The sequence below is a fragment of the Cnephaeus nilssonii genome (assembly GCF_951640355.1).
Source record: "Cnephaeus nilssonii genome assembly, chromosome: 12".
Classification (NCBI taxonomy): Eukaryota; Metazoa; Chordata; class Mammalia; order Chiroptera; family Vespertilionidae; genus Cnephaeus; species Cnephaeus nilssonii.
This window is the reverse complement of record NC_137083.1, coordinates 3841329-3867572: the sequence shown is the minus strand read 5'-3', so window position 1 is coordinate 3867572 and position 26244 is coordinate 3841329. Positions and strand designations below refer to the sequence as shown.

At 43.3% G+C, this 26244-nt stretch overlaps 1 protein-coding gene across 1 annotated transcript in view; it reads right to left on the bottom strand.

Moving 5' to 3' along the window:
- The window catches only part of IMMP2L (inner mitochondrial membrane peptidase subunit 2), a 461183-nt gene that overhangs the window by 80118 nt on the left and 354821 nt on the right, over positions 1-26244 (bottom strand). Inside the window, exon 6 of the mRNA XM_079785593.1 lies at positions 20125-20227. Within this exon, the coding sequence (XP_079641719.1) occupies positions 20125-20227 (103 nt within the window). The remainder of the gene's footprint in view (positions 1-20124; positions 20228-26244) is intronic.

The following is a 26244-nucleotide window of genomic DNA, read 5'->3' as shown; positions in this document are numbered from 1 at the left end:
AGGTAGCAAAAAGATTATACTTCTACGTATGCTACTGGTTAAAGGAAATTTTATTTAAATGAGATATTTGTATTCACACCTTCCTCAACCAGTGACTCATTCCTATGGTAACTAAGGACTGCTGTGTCAGTAGGTCAATCTGCTCAGGAGGCCAGAGCACAGGCTGGGTGTCTTCAACAACCCACATCTCCTTCCTCACAGGTCTGGAGGCTGGGAGGCGGAGCCCAGGGTCAGCATGGTGCGGTTCTGGTGCGTGCTCTCCTGGCTTGCAGAGGTCTGCCTTCCCGCTGTGTCCTCAGATGGAGAGAGAGAGAGAGAGAGAGAGTGAGAGAGAGAGAGAGAGAGAGAGAGAGAGAGAGAGAGAGAGAGAACGCTCTGGTGTCTCTTTCTCTGATCACGACTCTAATCCATCCATGAGGGCTCCACTCTCCTGACCTCCTCCAACCCTAATTACCTTCTCAAGGCCCCGCCTGCAAACACAACCACACTGGGGCCAGGGCTTCAACACAGGGGTTGTGGGAAGACACGATCCAGTCCACAGCAGAGAGAGAATCTGCCAAACATTTCCACAGTAAAACGTATGAGCAATAAAACAATGTATGTGCACGTGGAGAGATGACAGGTGAGATATAAGAACACAATTATCACCACCCCAAAAAAATCTTACCCTGTATTTTTGTTGTAGTGCGTTTCTGAGTATCTTCCCTCACCCCTCACCCCTAGGTCTCACTTTGGATCAGGCGGAATGGCAATGCCTCCCCCCTGGATGTGAAAGCAACCGCCGGTCCAGGTTCCTCCCGGCTTTGGCTTTTGTTTGAAGGCTTCTTTGTGTCAGTAGGTGAGCCTCCAGCTCTTACGTTTCAAAAACAAGCATGACTAACTCGCGTGCCGTTCTCTGAGGCTGGCCGGCTTCTGAAATGCCTGGACTCATTACCCTCACGTGGAGCTTTCGGATGCTGACATCTCCCCGCAGCTCACGTGCGCTGCTCAGTCAAGGGGGGTCCCCCCAGGAGCTCCCGGGGCCTGCAGGGTCCAGAGGACAACAATCCGCAGACGGAGCAACAACGCGGAGCCATAACCAAAGGCAGCCGACCTTCCAGGTGTGGACGAAAGGAGCCACATGCTAACCTGACAAGCTCAGGGGAGGCCTGCGTGGCAGTCTTGCAAACTCAGAGACCTGGAATAACCACAAAGGATGGTTTGAAAATTAAATATTTAACTACAAACAGGTTATGGTGGGCAGTCATTCCTAGGCTGCTATCTTCCCTGACAAAGATCAACTTGGATCTTCTTTACTGAGCCCATTTGCCTTTTTGCCTCTAAGATAACATATCTGTGAGATGTCTGGGTAACTTGTAACTTCCTTCTTTTGCTGGAACCCCTGGGGCACAACCAAATGTGGTAGGCGCCAGGACAGATGCCTCAAATTCCTTCATTATCATGTTAACTGTTCCTGTACCCACCTAAGTATGTGTCCATCATTTTACTTTTTGTCCAATCCCAGGGGTTTCCCACCATTTGACTTTATCCAATAAATTTCATGTAGCCCACCTATGTCCCTCCTTTGATGGCAATGCATAAATACAGATGTAACCCACCATTCTTCGGAGCATAATCTCAATTCATTGAGGTTCTGCTTCCCGGCATATGTCGACAGTTTGGCTCAAATAAACTCACTAAAATTCTTTACAGGTTTCAATGTTTTTTTTCGTTAACACAGGGGACACAGGCTCAACCTGGACAGGTCCTGTCTGCAGTCCTTCTTATTTTGAATAGAAGGTTCTCGCGAGTTACAAAGAACATGTGCAGCCAACTTTACCATTCAGACAAGCATGAGGTGTTGGATGAGCAAGACGAAATGAAGCCGAGAGAAGGAACACCTGGCGGATGTTATTTTGGGGAAGAACTTCTTTGTTTTTCTTATTCCCCCAGCCCGTTTGTCTAGCTTGAAACAAAAGAAGCATGAAATTTGCAGACTCAGTCATGACAGCCCTCGGAGCTAAGTGGGATCAAGACAACCCTGAGCTAGTGTGTCCACAAGAACCAAAGTCAACCACCCCCCAGTCTACCAGTAGCCCAGTACGTAAGGAGTCACAACTCCGAGAATCAAATCTGGGCCCAGGGGCTAGGGGGTTCCAATCCCAGGGCCATTATTGCATATTGTATTCCAAGCAACTCTAAACAAGACAAGCATTAAACCTTGGGCTTTGGGCAAAGAGGACAGACACAAAGATTTCTAAGACATTTCCTTCAGGAAATCTCCAACAGCAGCTTATAGGAGCTGGCAGAGGGCAGGCCCTGCCCTCTCACACAGTCAGGCAGCCACCAGCGTCACATGGACCACTGCCATGGCAGGGCGCCCCACCGGGCTCTGTGCGTGGTGCTTCTCACACTACAGCTCTCCTGAGTCGGCCCGCTATCTCCATTACTCTTCCTACAGTCGAATCGATTTCTTGTTCCGGAAAAGAGCCGAGTTTGAACAGTTCCCAAACTGAATGGAAAGACAAACTTCTGAAACAGAACCAAAATTTCCAGAAAGGAATAAAAAACACCACATAGTAAAGGAGACTCCTATTATTTTAATATTCTCTTAAATATTGAAGAGAAATATATTGGAAAAGGAAGCTCAAATTTTTCTAAGATAAGACTATTTCCTCTCCAGGAAATGCACATTTGCCATTTTTGCAATTTAAATTGTTTCTTCGGTTTTTACTTGCTCACCCGTGAGCTGCTTAAGTAAGTAACAAACACTGGAATTTCTGCTCCCAGAGTTCAGGAACATCATGTGAAGAGACGCAAATGTCTGTGGGGCCTTTAAAACGTCTAATGAGAGAAAGTACATATTTAAATAACATGCTCTCTCATTTCTCCCATCCAATTTCCTAATTTAAAGTCTAATTCTGTAAAATCAAATAATTTGTAAATCATCTGAAACTAATTACATTTTTCAAAATGCCACCAAAAATAGAAGAGGCAAGGTATGTGCCATTGTCATAAAAATGAGAACATTTAATCCCTAGAAGGAAATGTGTCTGAATTTCCACTTTATCTACATACACAACAATTTTAAAAAAATTCAAGCATTCACATTATGGAACTCTGCTAAAATGCTGAGAGCAGATAACACAACAAGCCTGTGTTTACGAAGGCACGGCCTGACCTTGAGCGAGAGACGGCATTGGTTAGACAGTGAATACTTGCTTGAAGCTCAGCTTCCCCAAACTCACACAGGTCCTGTTACTCGGGCCTCTAGGAGGCCGGGAGCCTCTAGTTTTAACACGCACTGAGGTGACTTTGATGCGCACTAAATTTTGACAAACATTGCTCTGTGGTTTCAGGCCTGGATAATTAGGGTCTGTGGAGAGTCTGATCGTGGTGCCCCGAGCTCTGGCCCATCCTTTTTTCTATCTTCTTCTATTTACCCCGGATCTCGGGTCACCCTGTACTAAATTGGACCTTGCCTTCTTAATTTCCCAGGGATACTAGTATGTATTTTCTTGAATATGTTTTTTATTAATTTCAGAGAGTAAGGGAGAGAGAGAGAAACATCAATAATAAGAGGGTATCATTGATCGCCTGCCTCCTGCACACCCCCTACTGGGGATGGAGCCCACAACCTGAGCGTGTGCCCTGACAGGAATCAAACTGTGACCTCTTGGTTCATAGGTTGACACTCAACCGCTGAGGCACACCAGCTGGGCCCCGGTGATATCTTGATAGCATCAATATCTTATAGTTCTATCGCTAGCTGTCTAGATAAAGAAGGGTTTTTTTGGTGTACCCCCAAGTCTCTACCTCCCCATTTCTGCTCTCCCCCGGTTTTGGGTTTCAGCAGCCTGGTGCACTGACCTATTATGCAAGTCTTGTTCTCTGCCTGAAAGACACCCTTTCCTAAGCTTTCCTCCTTGTCCCCTCTGCTTTGATTGATCGTCATCGGTTTCTTTGTCTTTGATTAGCTTCTATTGTTAGTTTAGAGCATGAATTATTTTAGAGCAGAGACATATTTAGTTGAGCTTTATTTTTCCCAATTATCTTTTATATTTAAAAAAAATTCATCCTTATTGAGATAAAACTGACAAGTAAACTCATAAGAAGTGCATCCGTGTTGACACAAATGGCAGGATTACCTCCCTCCTCTCGGCTGAGTGATAATCCTTGGTACAGAAGCACCACATCTGCGTCACCCACTGTTGGACACTTAGGCTGCTTGTCTATCTTGGCTGCTGTCAATAAAACTGAATGAATACGGGCGTGCAGACACCACCTTGCTATCCTGTCTTCACGTCCTTTGGGTGCAGACCCAGGAGTGGGATGACCGGCTGATCTCCATGTGTTTTTAAGGTGGAAAACATCTCACTCTCTAGGTTCATCCAGGAAAGTGTGCCATGCCCGGATCTGCCTTCCAATTTCCACCGGCCACGAGAAGCAGGCATCGGTGTCTTCTCACCAAAGATGCCCCTTTTGGACTTTCACTGACTTCTCACTTCTGAACCGGGAGGCTCCCTCCACCAAAGCTCATTCACTCACTCACAGAACAGAAACACTCTCATCCATTTAACAAAGGCACACCAGGTGCCCAGTAGGAGCAGGCACTGCTCCACCGTGAATGGAAAGGACGAGGTCTCTGATCTCATGGAACATAATTTCTACTGGAGGAGCTAAAACCAAGAAGAAAGTAAATAAGTACATGAAATATTATGAGAAAGTGATAAGAGTTATGAAGACACTAACATGGTAGTGACAGCGATGGCAGAGGGGTGTGTGTGTGTGTGTGTGTGTGTGTGTGTGTGTCCGCTCCATTTTAGACCAGATGCACTGAAATAGGGGAAATAAGGAGCCATATACACAACAACCCAGAGAAGAGAATCCCAGGATTGGGAACCGGCTAGTATGAAAGACCTTTGCCTGCTCAAAGAACTAAATGCAGGGGACACACGGTGGGAGGTCCCTGAAGGCCCTGGTGAGTCAGAGAAGACTCTGCAGCAGGTTTTACATTCTCATAGCAACAGAAAGCCCCTCAAGTGTTGCATGCAGGAAGGGGAACTGGTTTGAGGGTAGGAGGACCCCGGCTGCTATCTAAGAAGATTAGGAAGGAAGGCCTGCAGGCCAGGTGGGCAGCTATGGCAGAGCGATCTGAGGAGAACCTGAATTAGGGAGGCAGCCGTGGGCTGGAAGGCGGTGATAAGCTCGGGAGGTATGACTGCAGCAGAGCTTACAGGCCTTGATGTTGCGCCGAAGAGTCGGGGGTGATGAGGGGTGAGACACCAAGGTGCCTCCTAACTTTTTGGCTTGCGGAGCTAGGTAGACGGCCATGCCACCTACTAAAATGGGGGGAATCTGAGAAAATATAGTGGGGGTGGAAGGAAGGGAATAGAGAGTGTCATCTCAGATTTGCTGTTGAACATCAAAGCAGAAGACCTGAGCACCAAGGCATAGAAACATCATGGGAAGATGGGGGCCAGTTTTCTCAGGGAGAGCTTTAAATAGAAAGGAAGGCCCGGATGGAGCTGGGGGTACTGGTACAGGGACCCAGAGGTCTGGCTGGGAAGGGAAAATGCAAATGAGGCCCCAGAAGATAGCTGGTGGTGTGTGTGGCTCAGAGGCGAAGGGCAGAGAATTCTCCAGGGCTTTAGAGGGGCCGTGGCCCAGCTCAGGGGGTGCTGCTGGGAGGCGCGCTCAGGTGGGTCCCTGGAAGAGCCCAGTGGTGTTGGCAACACAAACGTCACCCTGACAAACCCCGAGCCAAGCGAGCGAGTCATGTGTTCAAAGCCCAGGCCTCTCCTGAGCTGCGAGAGAAAGCGGTGGAACAAAGACAGACGGGCCAGAAGGAGGAGGAAGAGCAGGCACCTGCTGGGACAGTTTCAGAGCTTGAGGACCTTTCCACCTCAGAGAGCGACAGTGCGACACAAGGCCACGTACAGAACGACCAGCGCAGACTTTTTTAAGACCACAGCCTACTGTCCGGCGCACACTGAATCCATCTAAACTCGGATCTGAGACTTGATCAGCATCGGATAGCCTTCGCATTCCTCCTCATTCCAGGGACACCGCGAGATTTTTTTTAAAAAGGACTTATAATTTGTTATTTAACAAGAAGAGCCAAGCAAAGTCTATGAGCACCCAGCTCAGGTGCGCGCTGCTCAGAGGAGTACTCAGCACCCCCCTCTCCCCAGAGCAAAACCGCCAGAAAGCTGAGGGTGCACCCAGCCTCCCCTTGGAGAAGCAGCCGGGTCCCCCTTTGTCATTTAAATTGCGTCGCACTGGAATTTGCATAGGTTGTCAGCACTGAGCAGAATCTCCAAGCCACATAAAATCCCAAGGCTTCCTCTGAAAATGGAATGCATTCATCTTTTCCGGCACTGCCTCCCCTCGGAAACCACACAACTCAGCGCTCTTTTCCAGGTGAGTCACGCTGGGACATGTCCAGTGGACTTACCCGCATCGAGGTGGCGGCTCATGAAACAGGCCATGCCTCTGTGGAGGGAAGGGAGCCTTCCTGCCTCCCACCTTCCCCTTGGCCCTGGCTTCTGCTAAGTTACCCCAAGGCCAGGGCTGATGGCGGAGCCCGGGAAGTTATGGCCACCATAGCGCCCCCACTGACAATGATGGACAGTGCCAGGATGGGCCTCTGCTGCGAGCAGGCCCACAGTCCTCTCTGCCCTAGGTCTTGTGCACCCTGGTTCAGCATTGGCCTAACTGACCCTCTGCACTGATAGCCTGGGATCAGATTCCCCTCTCCTCTGGGGGTCACATTCCCCTCTCCTCTGGGGTCAGATTCCCCTCTCCTCTGGGGGTCAGATTCCCCTCCCCTCTGGGGGTCAGATTCCCCTCCCCTCTGGGGGTCAGATTCCCCTCTCCTCTGGGGGTCAGATTCCCCTCCCCTCTGGGGGTCAGATTCCCCTCTCCTCTGGGGGTCACATTCCCCTCTCCTCTGGGGGTCACATTCCCCTCTCCTCTGGGGGTCACATTCCCCTCTCCTCTGGGGGTCAGATTCCCTTCTCCTCTGGGGGTCAGATTCCCCTCCCCTCTGGGGGTCAGATTCCCCTCCCCTCTGGGGGTCAGATTCCCCTCTCCTCTGGGGGTCACATTCCCTTCTCCTCTGGGGGTCAGATTTCCCTCTCCTCTGGGGGTCAGATTCCCCTCTCCTCTGGGGGTCAGATTCCCCTCTCCTCTGGGGGTCAGATTCCCCTCTCTCTGGGGGTCAGATTCCCCTCTCTCTGGGGGTCAGATTCCCCTCTCCTGTGGGGTCACATTCCCCTCCCCTCTGGGGGTCAGATTCCCCTCTCCTCTGGGGGTCAGATTTCCCTCTCCTCTGGGGGTCAGATTCCCCTCTCCTCTGGCTCACACTGTGAAGCCATGGCCTTGGGCGTCCCCTCAGCTCAGAAGGCCTTGGGGTGGGGGAGACGGGCGTTGGCTCAGGCTGGGGCTGGAAGACACTCCTTTAGCTCTCATGGTTCAATGCACTCTCCAAGCACTAGTCACCACTGCCTTCAGGGACAAGGGAGGGGATTGTGATACTTCGGGGGAGCCACTACCACACAGACAATTCCTCTGCCTGCCAGCTGATTCTACTGTTCCGTTATTATTCCTTTCTATGGTGATGCTGAGTAGAGGAGAAAGATTCCTGCTACATTTATAAGGAGTTGAAAGTAACATTTGCAAGAGATCTCCCTCTCCCTCTCCCTCTCCCTCTCCCTCTCCCTCTCCCTCTCCCTCTCCCTCTCTCTCTCCCTCTCTCTCTCCCTCTCCCTCTCCCTCTCCCTCTATTGTTAGACTCCCTCCTTTAGAGGAGGGAAGAGGAAAAAAATTTGAGAGGAGAGAGCTATACTCCTGAGCTGTAGGTAGGGCCTACTACTGTGCCTAAGAGTACAGAATGCATGCTGAGCTTGGGAGACACTATAATGGACTCTAGGCCCAGTGTACTCTGAATCCAGCAGGAAGAAAATCTAGAGTATGTTTTGCATCTGCAAATGAGTCTGCTCTGCATGATTCGTGATGCTTTCGGTTGGTTTATTTTTAAACTGGACTGGAGCTATAGGAAAGCCCATCTGAACAGAGAGGCTAATCAAAGGGTGGTGGGGATAGTCCCCATGGCCTTTCAGGAATTAAAAACAGAGAGTGTGAAAAATAACGTTCTAAAAAGGGCCATCTTCCTGAACGTAAGGGACCAGCATGTATCAATTAGGGTAATGCCCTATTATACTCAGGCACATCCTATTTAAACCCTTCCCATGAAAGGATACCTTACATAATATTTAAAAAAATATTAACTTTCCTTTAGTGAGACAAATAAAAGGTATTGTGGATAATGAACTCCAAAAGAACTAGGAGTGAGACAGTGAGAGGGACGAGAGGGTGGAAAAGCATGTAATATGATTTCACGTTTCATAATTTGTTATATGAAACCTCCCAGGGCAGCAGAGAGCCTTCCCTGCAATCAACTAGTAGTTTTACCTCGAGGGGAAAATCGTTCAGCTAAAGCATGATAGTTTTATTCCCCCCAAATTAAAAACAGAGAAGTATTATGTGACTATCATAAAATCAAATAAGAACTAACTCTGGAAAGTTTATTTAAGATCTTATAATGGACTAGAGGCCCAGTGCACAGATTCGTGCACCAGTGGGGCCCCTTGGCCTGGTCTGCCGAAAACCAGCTCTCCGGCATCCCCCAAGGGGTCCTGGATTGCGAGAGGGCGGTTCTCGGGTGACACACCCCTGAATTAGGCTCCCTCCTCTTTGGTTCTGGATGTGTCACCTGAGAACCACAGCTGCCAAGTCATCGCAGCTCAGCAGCTCCTGTGTTGAGCATCTGCCCCCTGGTGGTCATTGTGTGTCATAGCTACCGGTCGGATGGTCACTTAGGCTTATATATATGTAGATACTTTTGTGACTCAACAGTAATGTTATTTGAAAAGATACAGCAATTTAACTAACAATGTCCATCTGGGCAAAAAAGGGAAGTGCCCTTTGCAATGGCCTTGCCCACTTTTACTATTAGTTTTCAGACAGTGCAGGGTAAGGCACTAAATCTGGAAATGAACACCCAGGGAAACCCTGCCTTCAGACTTAAAGAATTCACTCATTGAATGGCACTGCCATCCCCTATTCAGTATATACATTTTCTTTGCTTAAAAGACCGAGCAAACACCTATGCTGTTGTGTGTGTGTTTTTTTGTTTGTTTGTTTTTTGGGGGGAGTTGCTTTGTTTTTGTTTGCTTTCTTAATGACAGAAGAAACACACAATTAAGTTTATTTTAAAAGCCTTTGGACCAAATATTTTAAGATTAGAATTTTCCTTGACTACAGTCAACATAATTCCATAGTGACTTGACATTTATAATCTTATTTTTTTTGAAGTGAAACTTAATCTATACAAACAGCCTACGTGTAATCGTGGCTCATTGGAGAGGACTGTTTCATTGCCTGCCACTTCCCAGCGAATAGGAGGCAGGTGGAGGGCAAAGCCCTGGCAGGAAACAGGCAAACACATCGCAACAAAGGAGGGGTCAGTAGCTTCAACACGGTCTGGTTGAAGGTCTTCAACTCTAAATGAAATCAGTGGAGGTCTCAGTAAAACTTCAGCCTCGTGTGCTTTTTAGTATAAAGTAGACTCTAGTTCATAATTGGTATCTTGATTAAAATCGGGTTTCTTGATCAAAAAACTCCGCCCAATATTCCACAACTTGATGAAGCTTTATAATTTCCCCTTTCCTTCTACTGATCCGATCCTAATTTCAGTGCACCGTGCCATACACTTGTTTGAATACAGTAATTGTATTGAGAGGGGCCATTCGTCATGTAAGCCGAAATTAGTGTGCACATTCTACCTCACTCCACCAGTATAACTTACAATTTCTTTTCTCTTTAAACAAATATTTTCATTCAAAAATATATCACATGGACTTCCATACTAAATAACAATTTTAAATAACAACAATAATGAAAAAGACAAATGTTAAGCCTGCTTTTCTATCAGCCAGTTTAATCATCGACGGACTGACTTCCCCATCGCACACTTCCCTCTCATTTACCTCTACGTTCTAGGAATCACCTTTATTCTGAGTCAGGGGAGAACGTCGGACAAGGAGCAGAGGGGGCCTGTGATTGGCTGGGGAGCACGTCAACTGGCAGGGATGCTAAGTGTGAGGCAACAGAAATCGATGGACTGATTCCGGCCAGAAGTTCTAATGAGCCATGAGCAAGGCGGTCACCCCTCCCGGGGTCAGCATAGCAGGTCGCAGCCTTCGGGGGCAGCACACTTCCAACCGGGAGCCACCGGTGCCAGCTCAGGATCCGCAAGCACTCTGCCCACTACAGAAGCGCAGAGCGTCCCTGTGTCACCTCCACCTTTCCGTCTTTCACATAAAAATGATCACCAGAGTGTCATTAATAGAGCATGGTCACCGTCGATACCATCATGCTCCATTTAAAGTTTGGTCACTGAGTGGGGGAGCGTGAAGGCAGGGCAGGATTTCGGCTGGGGAACTTCTCTGACAGGTACGGCGAGTTAGTGCCAGGCAGCCGAACCTCACACACATCCAATCAATGGCTGGTTCCTGAGGGCCCTCCCATCAGTCCACGTCTTCATGTTTTCATTGCTGTCATCTTAGCCCAGGGACTAATCATCTCCCACCTGAACCAATACTACCACCGAGTAATTGCCTTCTCCCCGGTAGCCTGTTGGCAATCTCATCTTTCGTTCATCATTTCCCCGATCAGTCCTGCTGCCATGTCCCTCCTTATTCCCCTCCTGCCCAAACGTGTGAGCGGCTCTCTGGTGCCTCTGAAGCCCGCACGCTCGCAGGTCAGGAGACCAAATGAATGAGGCGCGATACTGACCCCTACACGAACGACCCCATGGAAACGGAACTCGCACCCTGTAGGCAGACGTATTTTTATAAAATGTGTAACAAGATGTAATTCTTGAAGAACTTAATTGTTTTATTTAAATAATTTTGATCGAACTTTTATGTTCACGAGTAGTCATTTTATTTTGCCTTTAGATTTTAAAAGATACTTTTGATACTTTACAAAAAACGTTAGAAAATTTTGAAAAAAATTTACTCTGTAGTTTTTCACATTCGTTTTCATTCCCATTTCCTTTTTATTAATGAAGGACATTTTTATTCTTGACATTGCTACGGATGTCCCCCATTTACCGCTCTGGCCATAACCACGTTGTTGTCTGTGTCCATGGGGCATGCATATATGTTCTGGGACTATTCTCATTTATATTTTGATAAACATATATTCTGATTTTTCTATGCTCCAAATGCAATTAAGTATTATTTTAATCCTTTATATAATTATTATAAATTGAATGCAAATTATATGGAAATACAATAACAACATAGTGATTTTGCAGAAATGGAGGCCAGAAAATGTTTATGAATAAGCATATAATAATTCATGAATTATATCTGCTTTTATTAGATTACTCTCGCAAACATCACAGGCCTGCCAGCAGAATATCCGGACTTGGTGATGATAATTAAATTCAGTCATATTGATATGTTTGCTGGTTTTATCGTATAAATGTATGTTATCCCATTAAGGGAAAGGAACATACTTCATCTGGCAGTCTGTTAACCTGGTATAGCTATTAAATATTTAGACATGTGTTATGTCGACCCCGTGCCCAGGCCCCACAAACACTAGGAGAAGACCTACTGTGAGTAATGGGTAGCTGCTGATGCAACTTTTAATACTTTTGCTTATGTAGTTATTTAAAATATTCTACTATATTCCAGGCATGAAAGGCATAAAGCATAATATAATGAATGCCTGTACACTCATCACACTGCTTAAGATACAAGAGAGTACCAAGACGCTGGTGGCCCACTCGTCTCTCCCCAATCACACTTGTTCCCCTCACTTCCAGAAGTAATCACTACGCTGAATTTTCTTAGTGCTATTTTGAAAGGCAAATTCTATAAAAGTATATTTTCTAAGTTGTTGATGATGTCTAGACATGCTTGATTATTGCATACGACAGTCCTACACTACTAGTACACTCAAAGAACTGCTTTAATATTTCTGCAGATTCTTCTTGGGTTTTCTAAGAAGAAATAACATACTTGAGAGAGAGAAAACCATTTTGGAATCTTTCTTTTCAATCTCTACATCTTTTCTTCTCCTTTCGTGCCTTAACCTGCACTGGCAATGCCTTCTCAGCACAGCCCTGAATGGAAGTGGTAGAAGTGTCTTTGTCTGATTTTTTAAAAAAATATTCTTTAACGTATTTTTATTGTTGATAGTATTACAGATATCTCCCATTTTATGTTTTTATTGATTTCAGAGAGAGAAAGATAGAAGTGTCAATGATGACACCGGGCATGTGCCCCAACTGGGTATGGAACCGCGACCTCCTCATTCATAGGTCAATGCTCAACCACTGAGCCACACTGGCAGGGCTGGTGCCTGATACGAAAGGGAAGGCTCCTATCATTCCTTCATTAACCGTGATCGGTGCTGCAGGCTGAGGATGCTGTTTGAGGAAGTGGCCTGAGGAGATCAGAGTTGTTTTCAGAAAAATTCTTAGTGACCACAAACCCACGAGGGTCTGACGTGTAAACAATATCTACAACTGTGGTCAATCTGATCCATTATGGGCCCTCAGATGACTCCATTGAATGAGAAACACTCGCCTAAGTCACTAACAATCAAGCTGACTTTAAATTCTCCTTAAGTCATTTTGGCAACTACAATAAGATACGGACACAAAAGCAAAGCCATTGTTAAGATGACTTGATAAGCTTTAGGAAAATGAAAAATTTCCAAAGACAGTTATCTCCTCCAAGCTTAGTCAAAAGCCAAAGTCACTTAGGTAGTTTGGTGTCTGCATATTAAGAAAAGTGAGGAGCAACTACCCAGCAAATATTTTATAAGTAGATGTCCACTTAAACGAGGCAATTTGATCTCAAACCTTGAATCCCAGTAAATTCAGGGGCAGGCTCTCCTGCTGGTATTGTCTAGGCAAAGCCAGTCTCCCTCCTCTTTCTAACCCCTCGTATGGTCCATTTCATTTTTCTATGTAATCACCAATTATGTCTTACAAATAATAAGGCTTTTTCAATCTCACTCTTAAAGTAATTCTCAGATCTTATCAATTATAAGTTAATAACACTGCCTATGTTGGGCTAGATCTTGGCCCCTGACCCACTGTCAGTAAAGATACATTTCTGAGAAATGAACATGCTTACTTCGGTAATTAAACAGCCCAAAGGAATGGCGTCTGCCATCGCGATGAAGCGCAACGACGGTGCTGTGACATGTCTCCTCTCGGGAAAGGAAACCATGTGGAAAATGACTTCTACGCCAGCAGAATGATGGAGACACGGACGAGATCTGATGTGCTGGAAAGGGAAGCTGAGCCTGTCTCTGATCTTGGCGGGGGTGGGGGTGGGGGTGGTCACTGTTGACGTCGCCACCCCTCCTGGCACTCTCACCCCCTGCTCTCTTCTTGAGACCATGTGCTCTCGTGTCGTGATGGCTGACGTCCTGTCGGAGAGCAGCAAATCCAACTAAAAGCGAGGCCGACCCTCGGGGACTCTGTGTTTCTTGTCGCAGTCCGGGCAAGTCTTCGTTTTGAATATTGCTCCGGAGACTGGGCTCTTTCTGAGAATGACCTGTGTGCGTTGGATATTTTCCTTGGGATGGCGTTCCTTGCATTGCTTCGGCCTTTGTCCGAAGTGCAGGCCTTTGTCTGCACGAGCCGAGTGAGAACCATACCTACATGAAATACGTGAGGTTTCCAGCACTGTTCAAGGGAACCGTGAGAAACGCCCAGAAAACACCACGGTGAGGTTGTATGACTTTAAGATCCCTAGGCCTGTTGTTACCGTCCATTGCATATGAGATATAGGTTATTTTAGTTCCTAACGAAAATGTTTGAATGAGCCCAAGCATGTTCTGCAGAAAATCTGACCAATTCAAGAAAATATGACCAATTTAAGTCTAAGCATCATTTTTCAAAGGAAGTGTGACTAGAACACTTTATTCGGATCCTGTCAACATAGTCTAATGACCTTTCTCTTTCTTTGAAAAGGGCTGATTTTAAATAAAAGTTACTCTAGCTGCTCGCGAGAATTTACACAAGGAAAATGCTACACTTCAAAGATAAATAAGAGGAAATGTCAGTTCATTCTCCGCGTCCACAGGACCACCCTGCGCTGTACCAGCAACGCGGTGCCAAGGCAGCTGGTGCCCATTGACCAGCCCAGGCACAAGCCACTCCACTCAACACAGGCAGCCCCAGCGGGTTGTACACAACAGGGGCTTTTACCGAGCAGTTGTTATCTTCACCCATTTCAGAGACTCTGCTTCACCAAGCCCTTCTGGGGGACGTCAGAGTTCCTTCGTGTGGTGTTTAGTACCCGATGCCTACTCCTCTAAGAGCTCTGCGGCCCCCCCACACGGAGAAGGCACGCTGGGTTGTAGCTGGCCGGGGATCTGTCCTCCTCGCAGGTAGGGGTTATACTTCAGTCTCGGGCCTACTGACCCTCTTACTTGCTCTGCCTGGGCACCACGGCGTGTCTGGATAGTGACGAGAAGATTGGGACGAGCAGGGGTTCAGGGCACTCCTTATTGTCCACGACTTGAACCTCTGAATCTTTTCAACATCTCCCAAAACTCCAGCCCAACCCCTCCCTTTGTCATGTGGCCTCAAAACTTAATTTTTAAAAATATCAAAACTTCCCTTTCCTTTCTCTTGCTTTCAACTACTTGCATCTCCAAGAATACTGTTTTGTTAACCACATACCTGAATTTCTTTTTTTTTACCCAAAATGTATAAAGTTGGAAAAAAGTTAAAACAGGCATGATGAGATAGCAAAGCTCCTGAAGTGTTCATTTCCCACGTGTATGACCTAACCCAGCAACCTCTCTCTAGTTATCGCAGTCCTTGTCTCTCCTATCCCTCCCAACCATCCGAATCCAGGCCAAAATCAATGTGGAAAAACAGTAAATGCAAAAAAAAAAAAGTCTTGAAGACATAAATGAAAGGCTTGTATTGTATACAAAGAAAAAAAAATCAACTTTTCCTCTCCTTCACTTTTTCACTAGTCGTTTTAAGAAGTAAAAGCTTGCTGAATCTCACTAGGTTCACATGGAATACTACGGTAATTTAATCTTTACTCCAATGTTTTCTCATAGATCCTCACTTTCAGACCATCAGCTCATTTCATTATAAATAATCTTTCTGAGACCCATGTAGTCTAAAAATATCATCTCTTGGGCATATTTGCTTCAGGAAAACATCCCAGGGGGCTACTATTTTAATAATTAGGTGTCCATAAAATAAGTGATCAGACCTTTTCCAAGTGACTCGGAACTCAGAAGAATTCCTCTTTAGTGTGACCTGCAGTTCCCATGCTCAGAGGGAGGCAGTACCTCAGGCATAGCTTCTGCACACAAATTGTTCAGCTCTGCTTCATGCTTCCCGAACACAAATCGTTCACAAGGTGACACTGTGATCACAAACCTAAGAATCAAATGCTTTCACACATTTGGAAAGATTATCTTTGCCTTGAAATATTTAAGGCAAATTAGTTTTTTGTGTTGTGTTTTTTGTTTTTTTTCCCCTAACGTCCTTTGGTCAGTGAAGTTAAAATATTTATTTCAGATACTAAATAACTAGAATTTCTATGAAAACATATATTCCTTACAACAAATCAGTAGACCCCAAATGATGAAAATATCTCAGTGGCTTGTGACTTAAAACTAGATAAAAATGACAGGAAAACACCAAAGACAGAAAATGCACCAGCTAAATGGAGGCTGTGGAGAGTCCCATTTGTGCTTTTACCAAAAGGAATTAATATCTATGAAAACATTTCAAATGTTAAGTACTGGAATGGGTATTTATAATAAATGGGAGGAAGAACTATGCACGCCTTTTTAATTGAAGCAGAGGTAGCTCACTGGAAATAATTAAAAGTAACTATTTGAAAATCCACAGCTATGTATGTACACACACAAACAGAAAATATGCTTTTTATGCGCTTTCAATTGAAAGCGAGCAGAAGAAGCGTGAGTATTTATTATAAGCAGTTGCTCTGGATGTTGGCAAAGAACAACAGCGTGGCTACAGTGGGAAACGTCTCCGTGTCCTCTACAGGAAGCAGCTTTGGGGAAGAGGAAGACCCTAATCTGCTTCACAGAGCAAAGGACTTCCCAAAAGAAGTGCTTATCCGACATTCCAAGCAACCATCACCCTCCATATCAGAATCATAGGTATCTTTAATACATAATCCAGTAAATGCAAGTGGCAATAGCCTTGGGAAACACTTCCAGACAATTACAATTTTAAAGAAAACTTACAAAAGCTATTTTTCACACTAAGAATCTAAGCTCAAGCCATTATGATAGAAAATTTCTATTATGAGAAGGAAGATAGGGCATTTTCTATCACTGTGTGATGAAAATGTATATATATATATATATATATATATATATATATATATATATATATATATATTCAAGAGGCTTAGAACCAAGATATTCCATAAAGATATACTCATAATGGAAACATTTCCTATCCAGTCACACACACACACACACACACACACACACACACACACACACGTGCTCATTTATCAATTGTCTATGTAAGACCGATTCAGCGAGGAGAAAACTTTTCTTTTTTGACATGAGCACATGTAAACCCATGCTAATTGAGTGACCGGTGAGGTCCGTAACCAGAATGGCATGACTTTCTGTTTTATTGTAACATATCATCTGTGATCCTAAGCGTGCCTACCAGTTTCCCTCCAGAATGGCATCCCAACAAGTTAGAAGGAGAGGAGTCAGGACTTACTCTGTTGCAATGTTGTCTATTCCTATAACTCCATATTGCTCTTTTAAATTAGAGCAATCATCCCACTGTTCATCTTTTACTTGTAAAACTGTTAAATCCCATTGAGGGCTTACACATCATGGCAATAAGCCAATCAGAAATGCAAATTCAAATCTTAAGAAATAAATGGGAAATAACACATGAGGAAAAACCATACAGAATGAGACATTATTTTTCTTATTCTTCTTTAGACAAGAACTAAGTCTACTTCCGCATGGAGAAAGTCAGTCCCATGGTGATTGCCAGAGGGCAACGGTGTCAAATGCACTGGGTAGATTCCATGATAAAGGACATGGACTATTCAAAGAGTCAAAGCATGCCCACTGTATGTGGATGCACTGCTGAAGTTACTCAGGAGGAAAATGAAGGGTGAAGGCTTCGATCAACCTCCACAAAGTCAAGATCAGCATCCGGGAGGCCATCCCAGCTACCTCTAGAGAGGCAGCTTACACCCAGGAAAGGGGCATTTCCTCCTCTCAAGGGCAGGAAAGGACGGGCCACCTAGAAAAGTTACTGACCTTCCACGTACAATCTCCAAGGGTGTTCTCCATAAACCAAAAAACATAAACCGAAAGCTACTGGGAAACTGAATAATTCTCAAGTCTGTCTGCACTTTAAAATTCAAGATTATTTTAGATTTTTAGAATTAGAAAACTTTAGTTTTTATTTTTTAGAATTATAAGAACTTTAAAATAATTAACAAATTATTCAGATAAGCATTGGTTTCATCAAAAATGCAATAAGAATTCTCTGTACTCAAACATCACCAATTAGCTTTAAATCAGGATTGTGGGGCTTTACTTCACTTTGCCCCCCCTCCCCTGTCCTCTTAAAACTTGTTGGGGAGCATCAATATTAATATTGTTAATTATTTTTTCCTAGGCATAAATGCTGTTGAAACACAGAACATGAGAGCTCATGATTAAAGTAAAATTATGTACTTATAACTCATCAAACACAAATAGGTTAATACATATGTAACAAATGTTTTCTTTAAGCCTCGAAAAGTTTCTTCATCTAATTTTGACCAAGAAAAAAAAAAGCTAGTTAAATGAATGAAAATTGATAGCTTATCCAACCCATAAACCAAAAGACACTCTGTAAATACATATCCATTAAAACGAAAGAAAAGAATCATTCAATTTCAAAGTCATTTTGTGTCTCAGACTCATATTACTGGCTCAAGTTGTAATTAACAAGTAGATTTCCTTTAAAAGCATGACATAAGCCAAATGGAAGTGAAGTGCTACAAGCAACATGGTTGTCAATGGTTAGCATAGGGTAGCTTTTATTGTAATAAACAATGAGATTGTCCTTCACACATGGTTCTCGCCTTCTTTTTTTCTAAGATGCGAGTGACAGGAAATGTACACGCCTGATACACGCTCCTGGGTAAACTCATAGCTCAATGGCTCAAAAAACCACCCAGGAAGAGCAAGCAGCACCATGGACGGATACTCTGAGGCTGACATGCAACTGAGCTCAATGCTTTTCTCTCCCAACAAGAAGGCACGTGGAATACAACTCACTACGAGTAATGTTGTCTAACCAATATTGCATGGACTAACTTATTCATAAACAAAAAAACAAAACCATCTCTAACTCTTGTCACACAACCTACAACCAACAACAAAACAATAGTTTTTAACACTCCATTTCAGAGTCGCTGAAAATGAAAACCAATTAAAACCTGAACTAAAGTTGACTAACATTTTAGTGTAGACTTGGTCCAAACCTGATACGTGAAATTGGATTTAATCTGGTTGAGGAGAGAGAAGTAAAACTGCTTTTAGGTGATTTATTTTCACTTTCAAGTTGTTACTGGGTTTGTTCACAGCAATCACTTTTATACCACAGGTGGCCTACGTTTCCAATCTGCCTGTCCCATCTTTGGTATAAGATACAAAGAGCCAATTATATTTGTGAAATAATGACTATCTCAGAAGTTTGTATTGTCTGTGCAACTAGAAGAAGGAAGCAGTGGTCGTCTCCTGAAGATATTCCACTTACCTATAGTTCTGATCCAAGTGCATCTCTATGACCGTACTTACAGCCAAAGGTGAGTCAAGGTGACGGTGATGTGATCCCTCACAATATGCAAATAGATTGTCATAATTACACCACCAACTGTCAGTTTAGACAACACTCCGGGGACACACTCTTTTGCAAACCTATCTGAAGGTGTTCAATACTAACTTACACATAAATATTAAGTATAGATACGACTCACTTTAGGAAAACCTTCTGGGTGAAAATCCAAGTTTTTAAGCAGATATAGGTAACCAGAAATCAGGTGCAATTCCCTGATTTCTGTAGCTAACAGGTTCTTTGCCTTACATAATGATTTATTGTAGTGGTTTATAAGTAGAGAATCTCTGTACATGTTCAAATTGAAAAAAATATATAAATAGTTTGATTAAATATGCAGTATATACACTGAGTGACCAGATTATTATGATCTCTGAATGCATAATAATCTGGCCACTCAGTATTTGTATCTCAAATGGGTACCAAAAGTATTCTAGACTTTTGCTGGAGATCAACCACCTATTGCCCTGAGCTTTCTATCAGCCACTGCAAAGGGGAAAACGGATCAGGTGCACAATTTATAGTATCTTTGATATCAAATAAATGAGGTACTCAAGAGAAGTACACTGAGTGGTAAGATTATTATGCATTCAGAGATCATAATAATCTGGCCACTCAGGGTATAATATCCGTTTAGTCACATATTTTATGTACTATAAGCATGGCATAAGGAACATCTGCATTTCTGCAATATTTTTTAATTTTTGCATTTCTGCTATAATTTGATGCTGACAGCATGTTACTTACCAATGTGACTTCCATGATGCCTGCATTTCTAAGGAATGGTGTAGAAAATGGGTGCCTACGGGTCTTTAACATATTCTATCAAGTTAAACACTAACTGAAAACATAAGCAACAAAGCGTTTCTGGGGGAAATAAAGACCCTCCCCACTGGGATCAGCCAGTCAGCTGGAAACATCTTTTCATGCTTCATGGAAGCGTCTGCGTTCTCCTCTATGCAACACAGACACACACACACACACACACACACACACACACACACACACACACACCATGGCTTCAATGACCCGTCTCGGTTACTCAAAAGGAAATGATCGAACACCAACAGCTCCACTGGGAGGTTCATGACCAGTCTTGGCTGGATTCCTTGAGCAAACAGTCTGACACACCTTTGCTCCGACCTTTGACATCCAATGACGACAGCAACGAGGCGACTTACCGGCCCGAAAGAATTGCTGTCGAAACTGTGTCCATGATGATCGCCTTCAACCCAGATGTGACCACGAGGCACCTTGACATAGCGGTTTTTGTGTCCCATGGTTCTAGGAAGAAACAGCACAGCCAATGAGGTTAGAACGGAAAAGAGAGCAAACAGCTAGGCAAACCAAATTAGGAAGGCAAAAATGCTATTACAAAGATACAACAGATCGTTATGGGCTAACCTCGATGCTACACCAAAACTTTCATGTTGAGTAACACATGGTTAGAATTCTGAACCCCATCCACACCATTTCCCCCCACACTTCTGTAGGTAGGAACTTGGTAAAATGCGCTGCCCTGCCCAGTGTGACTCAGCTGGTTGAGTGTCATCCCATGCACCAAGGGGTCACTGGTTCATTTCCAGGTCAAGGCACATGCCTAGGTGTGGGTTCAGTCTCCCCGGTTGGGGTGCGTGAAGAGGCAGCCAATTGATGTTTTTCTCTCACATCGATGTTTCTCTCTCTCTCTCCCTCTTCCTTTCTCTCTCTAAAAAATCAATAAAACATATATTTTTAAAAATACACTAGCACCAAATGTTTTGCTACTTAATTTACCCTAAATATGAATAGTCTAAATATGTTTTTATGAAATTCATTAAGCCCTAAAAATACTCATCTATTTTTCCCTAACTTTTGCTTTTAAGTCAATATTCAACTATTGGTCAGTGGTAATCTTTTTTTTTTTTAAGTCAAAAAAACTTCCCAAACCACCTAACAGCACTTTTCATGACTTCTTAATTCTCTAAAATTCCGGATATATAAGCAAGAAAAAACTTCGGTGAGCTCGTTAGACACGAACTATTGATGTCAGTTGACAATTTCTTGTCAGCACTATTTCAGTTCATATGTTACCCTTGAAAATGAGAAAAGGTTTAACCATTTTGAAGACAGTTTACAAATCATGGGTCAGGGACACACACTTAGAGCTGTAGGCGGTTCCTCGCGGTGACCAGGCCTTGAAATAAGGACAGGCTCAGGCCCAGTGTCTGTGGCAACGGAGGAGGTGGCAACCACTTTTTCTTACGTTGCCTAACTTTTTCAAATGTATTAATTAGGCTAAAACATTCATGTCCTCTGACCTAGTTACTCTCCTGGTAGAGATCCAAACAAATAATCAGAAATATAAACAAGTATTTATCCTGAGGGGGTATAACACAGGCCTTTTAGAGCAAGCATAGATCTTTCTAAATACCCAACCACACAAGATTGGCTAAATCAATTATAATATCAACAGTTCAATTAAAGGGACAGCATTAGAATAACATATTATCCCAATTAGATAATAAATTCTCTAGAGGGCAGAGACCATTTGCTGTTCCTATTTTTATTCCCCAAAGCCTTTGGGAAATGCCTTGTCTAAAGAAGCTGTTCGATAACTGTTGGTTGGATAACTGAATGCATGAATGTCGCCCCCGAGTCTATAGAGTTAAGCCCAGAAGCAGCTTTGCCCACGGTTCTTGGAGGTGGAGTCCCTATCAGACATGTTTGTCAGCAAGTTGTATACGTGCAGAAGAATGCATGAAAAGAAAAAAACAAAACATCAATTGGTGCTACAGAAATTGAAACTATTCATTACTTAGAATGGTTTTTAATTTTCCAGATAATTTCAATGTTGAATTACTTTGCTTTCGGTCAGTAAATTATTCATGCGAGGAAGCGATGTGGTGGCCATTACAAGCCCACAGTAAGCTAATGAGTGCTTTTTACTTTTAATTACTACTGGGGAGGAGAGTTTCAGCTTTTAAAGTCAAGCAAAAACAAGTTGCCCTCATCTTAGCATCAGATACTCTGGAATGTAAGTGTTCAACTGAAATCAGCCACTTAGTTCCTGACATCCCTACTGCTGCCTCACGGATTGCCGCTAAGAACTAATATCCCACATCAAGGACGAATGACAGTGAAGAGATCCTTCCTTCACTTAATTGTGGGCAGGGCACACTCTCCCTGAAGTCCAAGCATTTGTTCACCGCATTAAGACAGCGACAATGGATACATACTCATAAAGTAAACAGTTTCCCATTTTGTCTCTTGGAATAATCATGCAAGCCGAATATGAAATAAAACTGGCATAAAATCATTTCTGCACTGAAATGGGAGGTTTTAGTCAAACATATACAAAAAAAAAAAAAAACAACACACACACACAACAATATAAAACTCAGATTCAGTTTCAAGGTCACAGAGACCAAGTGACAGCATCATAAAATGACCCCTGGCAGCTACGCATTTCCTTGCACTCACCGCCTCACCTAGAAGGTCTAAGTGCGCCCCTCGTCCCATCCTTTCCTGGCCCCTGACAAGGCTTCACGTTTCCTCATTGCGTCTACTACCACTTCACTTACTGCTTTATTCGCTTATTGCCCATCTCTCCCCACTAGAATGCAAACCTTGGAGTTTTGGCTTTCTTGTATCCCCTGAGCCCAGAACAAAGCATGGGGTCAGGTGCTCAACAAACACTTGTGAAGTAAACGAACAAATGAATGAATAAGTGAAAATACGATCACAGAGGCAGAATAATATAGTGGAAATATCATAGAGTCTAGAAACATTAACCAGCTTTAACGTTGATACTGTTCCTCATAAGTAATCCCGTGCAAGTTACTTCGTTTTGACTTTAATGTGCCGGTTTTCACAATGGGATGGATAGGACAGATCCCGACTCACCAGGCTGAGATGAAGGGTAGCAGTTAGTAGAGAACGTAACGCAGAGGTTGCTCTAGACCAGTGGTTGGCAAACTGCGGCTCGCGAGCCACATGCAGTTCTTGGGCCCCTTGAGTGTGGCTCTTCCACAAAATACCACGTGCGGGCGCGCACGTACAGTGCGACTGAAAGTTCGTGGCCCGTGCGCAAAAGTTGGTTTTCGGCTCTCAAGAGAAATTTCAATTGTCCTACTGTTGATATTTGGCTCTGTCGACTAATGAGTTTGCCGACCATGGCTCTAGAGCATCATCTCTGCAGTCTGCCACTTTGGGGCTTTCACACCTGAGTTAGTACCTTCCAGTACTAAGTCCATGAGAGGCTAAGCGTGGCTGTCCTCCTTTGCAGGACAGGGCCCCTGCCAGCACCGAACTGAAAAGGCTGCTCTCTGGAGACGTGGCACGGGCTAAGACCTTGATGAATGGATTCTCTTAGCATCGGGACTGCTTCTGAAGCACTCCACACAGCTCTGACGGATGGTGAGCGCCCGATACGGGGCAGTTACTGTTGCTATTGTCTTCCTTTGTCCACTGTCTCCTTTCATTTCATAATCCAGAGTGTGTGCCAGCCTCCACCATCTATCAGCATCAGCCTCCCAGGACGAGCTGAGCTCTGCGTCAGTGATTGCTTCCCCCACCGTTGCGCTGTGACTGCTCCTAGTGGCACAATGAATCCTGTTTTTCTTTTATTCCTGTGCCCTCTGGGACACTCTAGAACTGTCTGCTCGTGCATGGAAAGATGCAGAGTAGAGGGTGAACACACAATCGACCTGCCTAGGTTTTCACCTGCTAACCGCTCCCACGTCTGCGTGCTGCCAAAGTAGACAGTGGTTTACCCGCGTACCAGACAGGTGTGAAAGGACTGTGTGAGCCCTCCGACCCTGGTGACATCCGCGCCATAGACACAGTGCATAGTCTGTTCCCTGGGCTTCAATCTGACTTTTCACAAAAGAACCCGAAGTAGCTTTACAAAATCTAAGGATAAAATATTGAGCTGGTTTCTTCTAGGACAGCCAAGGAAATGTAACGCTCCTAATAGAACTCCTCCAGAGGAGGAATTTTAAATAGCTGCGCTCCCGAATTCACATAAAAGGAAGACAAGATAATCTTTTTGGGTGATTTAACACTTAAGTGAGGCATCAGCCTTCAAGGTTGTGTATATCTATGGCCTGCAAATAATTTTGGTTGTGACAGTCAAAAATGAGTTCCGTATGGCACTCTAACTACCTGTCTACAAAAAGGCATTTTTAGCACCAGCGTTACCAAGACAAGTTACCGAGGTCTTACAAAGGGAATGAAGAATGATTGCCCAAATTTGATCTGACCTTCAAAACAATGGTTGTTCTTTAAGTCTTTGACTCCCTTGAGTGTCATCAGTTGAATACAAAATTATCTATGGAATCTTTGATACAACCAAAGGAACAAATTCATACTCAAAGAATTTCCCAAATACATACATATGCAGGTACACACACACACACACACACACACACAAACACATGCTTTTAAAAAATATGTTTTTTCTTCTACTTTTATAGTTTTAGAATTTTTGTTAATATGGTAAGAAAGTACAAGTTTCCTTCTTTCTCTCTTTCTTTTTGCACATGGTTATCCAATTTTTCAGCACTATTTTTTGTTATTGAAAAAATGGTACTTTCTTAATTGAATTACCTTGAACTATGACTAAGTTATGTCTCCTGAAAAGGTATGTTGGAGCCTGATCCCCAGTATGATGGTATTTAGAGATGAGGATTTGGGAGATAATGAGGTATAGACTAGGTCCTAAGGGTGAGGCCCTCATGATAAGATTAGTACCGCCATGTGAGTACTTATACCAATAACACATAGGAAGAAGGGAAGTGATTGAAAATATTTTTTCTATGATTTTTTGAACTTTTCTAGTGAAGAGTGGAGATATTTAATATCTTTACTTTGTTCGGTATGCACTGACACCATTTTAAGAGTAGTAGAAATGTAATCTATAATGTCCTAGCCAGTAGAAAATTAAAAAATCTCAGTTAACACAAAAGAATTAAAAAAAAACACATAAAAGGGGTAATGCAGGATCAATAGAAAGTACAAAATAAGATGACATTGAAATATATCAGTAATCATAATAAAAGTAAATGGACTAATCTAGATAAGAGAAAAAAATAATTCTCCAATTCTCCAAGCTTTATGCTGCTAATAAGAAAGATACATAAACAAAAGGACACAGAGAATTTGATAATAACACAACTAAACAGGGAAATAACAGTTATATTAATACCAGACAAAATGAGAGCAGGTCTCTGAAACGAGATCAAAGTTTTACAGGACCTGGTCATGAAACACAATCGATGGCTATTTTATCCTATGGAAGGATTTGAAGCAGGGAAGTGACCTAAATTTTGTTTCATAAAACCCATGGTCAGAGTCAGCATTGTAAAAACTCCAAATGCTCAATATATTCATTCTCTCTCCTGACTCTCAACGTTGCCAACTGTATGTTTGCTTAGTAACTAAATGCTGAAGTATGGAGACTCAATACTTCTTTCCTTGTAGCTTGTATTGAGTTAAAAATAAAAATCTATGCAATTAATAGATGGTGAATCCAAACAAATTCAGTAACAATTTCTAGGAAGTTGAATCACCCATAGCTACCTATAAGTAATTGTTTCTCAGGATCACAGTTGAAAAGAATATGATTCCTCTTTGCACAGAAAACACTGAGGCGAAAGCATTTAGGTGAAGCCTCCTAGTGAGCTAGAGACAGGGCACCCATGATAGAAACCAGATCCCGTAATTTCCTTTCATTGTGCCATAGATCAGGACTACTTGAGTTTCCAAAGAATAGGTCTTAACATCTTTTCACTAGAAAAAAAAATGAAATGTCATTTTTTAAATAGACTGCAGGCTGTTGCTAGGTGATCAGAGCAAATCTATTTAGCTCATTTAAATTAAATGTTAGATTTATACATATTCACAATAAAGTTCAGAATTAATTTTATAAATTTAATATGAATGTTCTTAGTAGAGCTTTGTTTTTTAGTGATGCATATTCCTGATGTATTTCTTTTCCTAAAATACAATTATACAATTAGAAGCTTAAATGTGACAATATTCCTGAACGTATAGAATGTTTTATCCTGTTAAACATACATATTAAAAATACCTTCGGCTGCCCATGAAAATCACTGCAATGATAGCAAGAATTTGAGACAGAGGACATTTAGCAATCATTGGGTTCCATCCATGCAGGAGCAGGCATGTATATAACATGTACTTGGTCTGTTGAGTATCACAGCAGTGGGTGGCAGTTTATGCTGCCTTATGTTATGTGTCATGGTTAGTGAATGAGGAGAAGCTGATGAATTCTGTGACAGTAGAAATGCTGGTGTTTC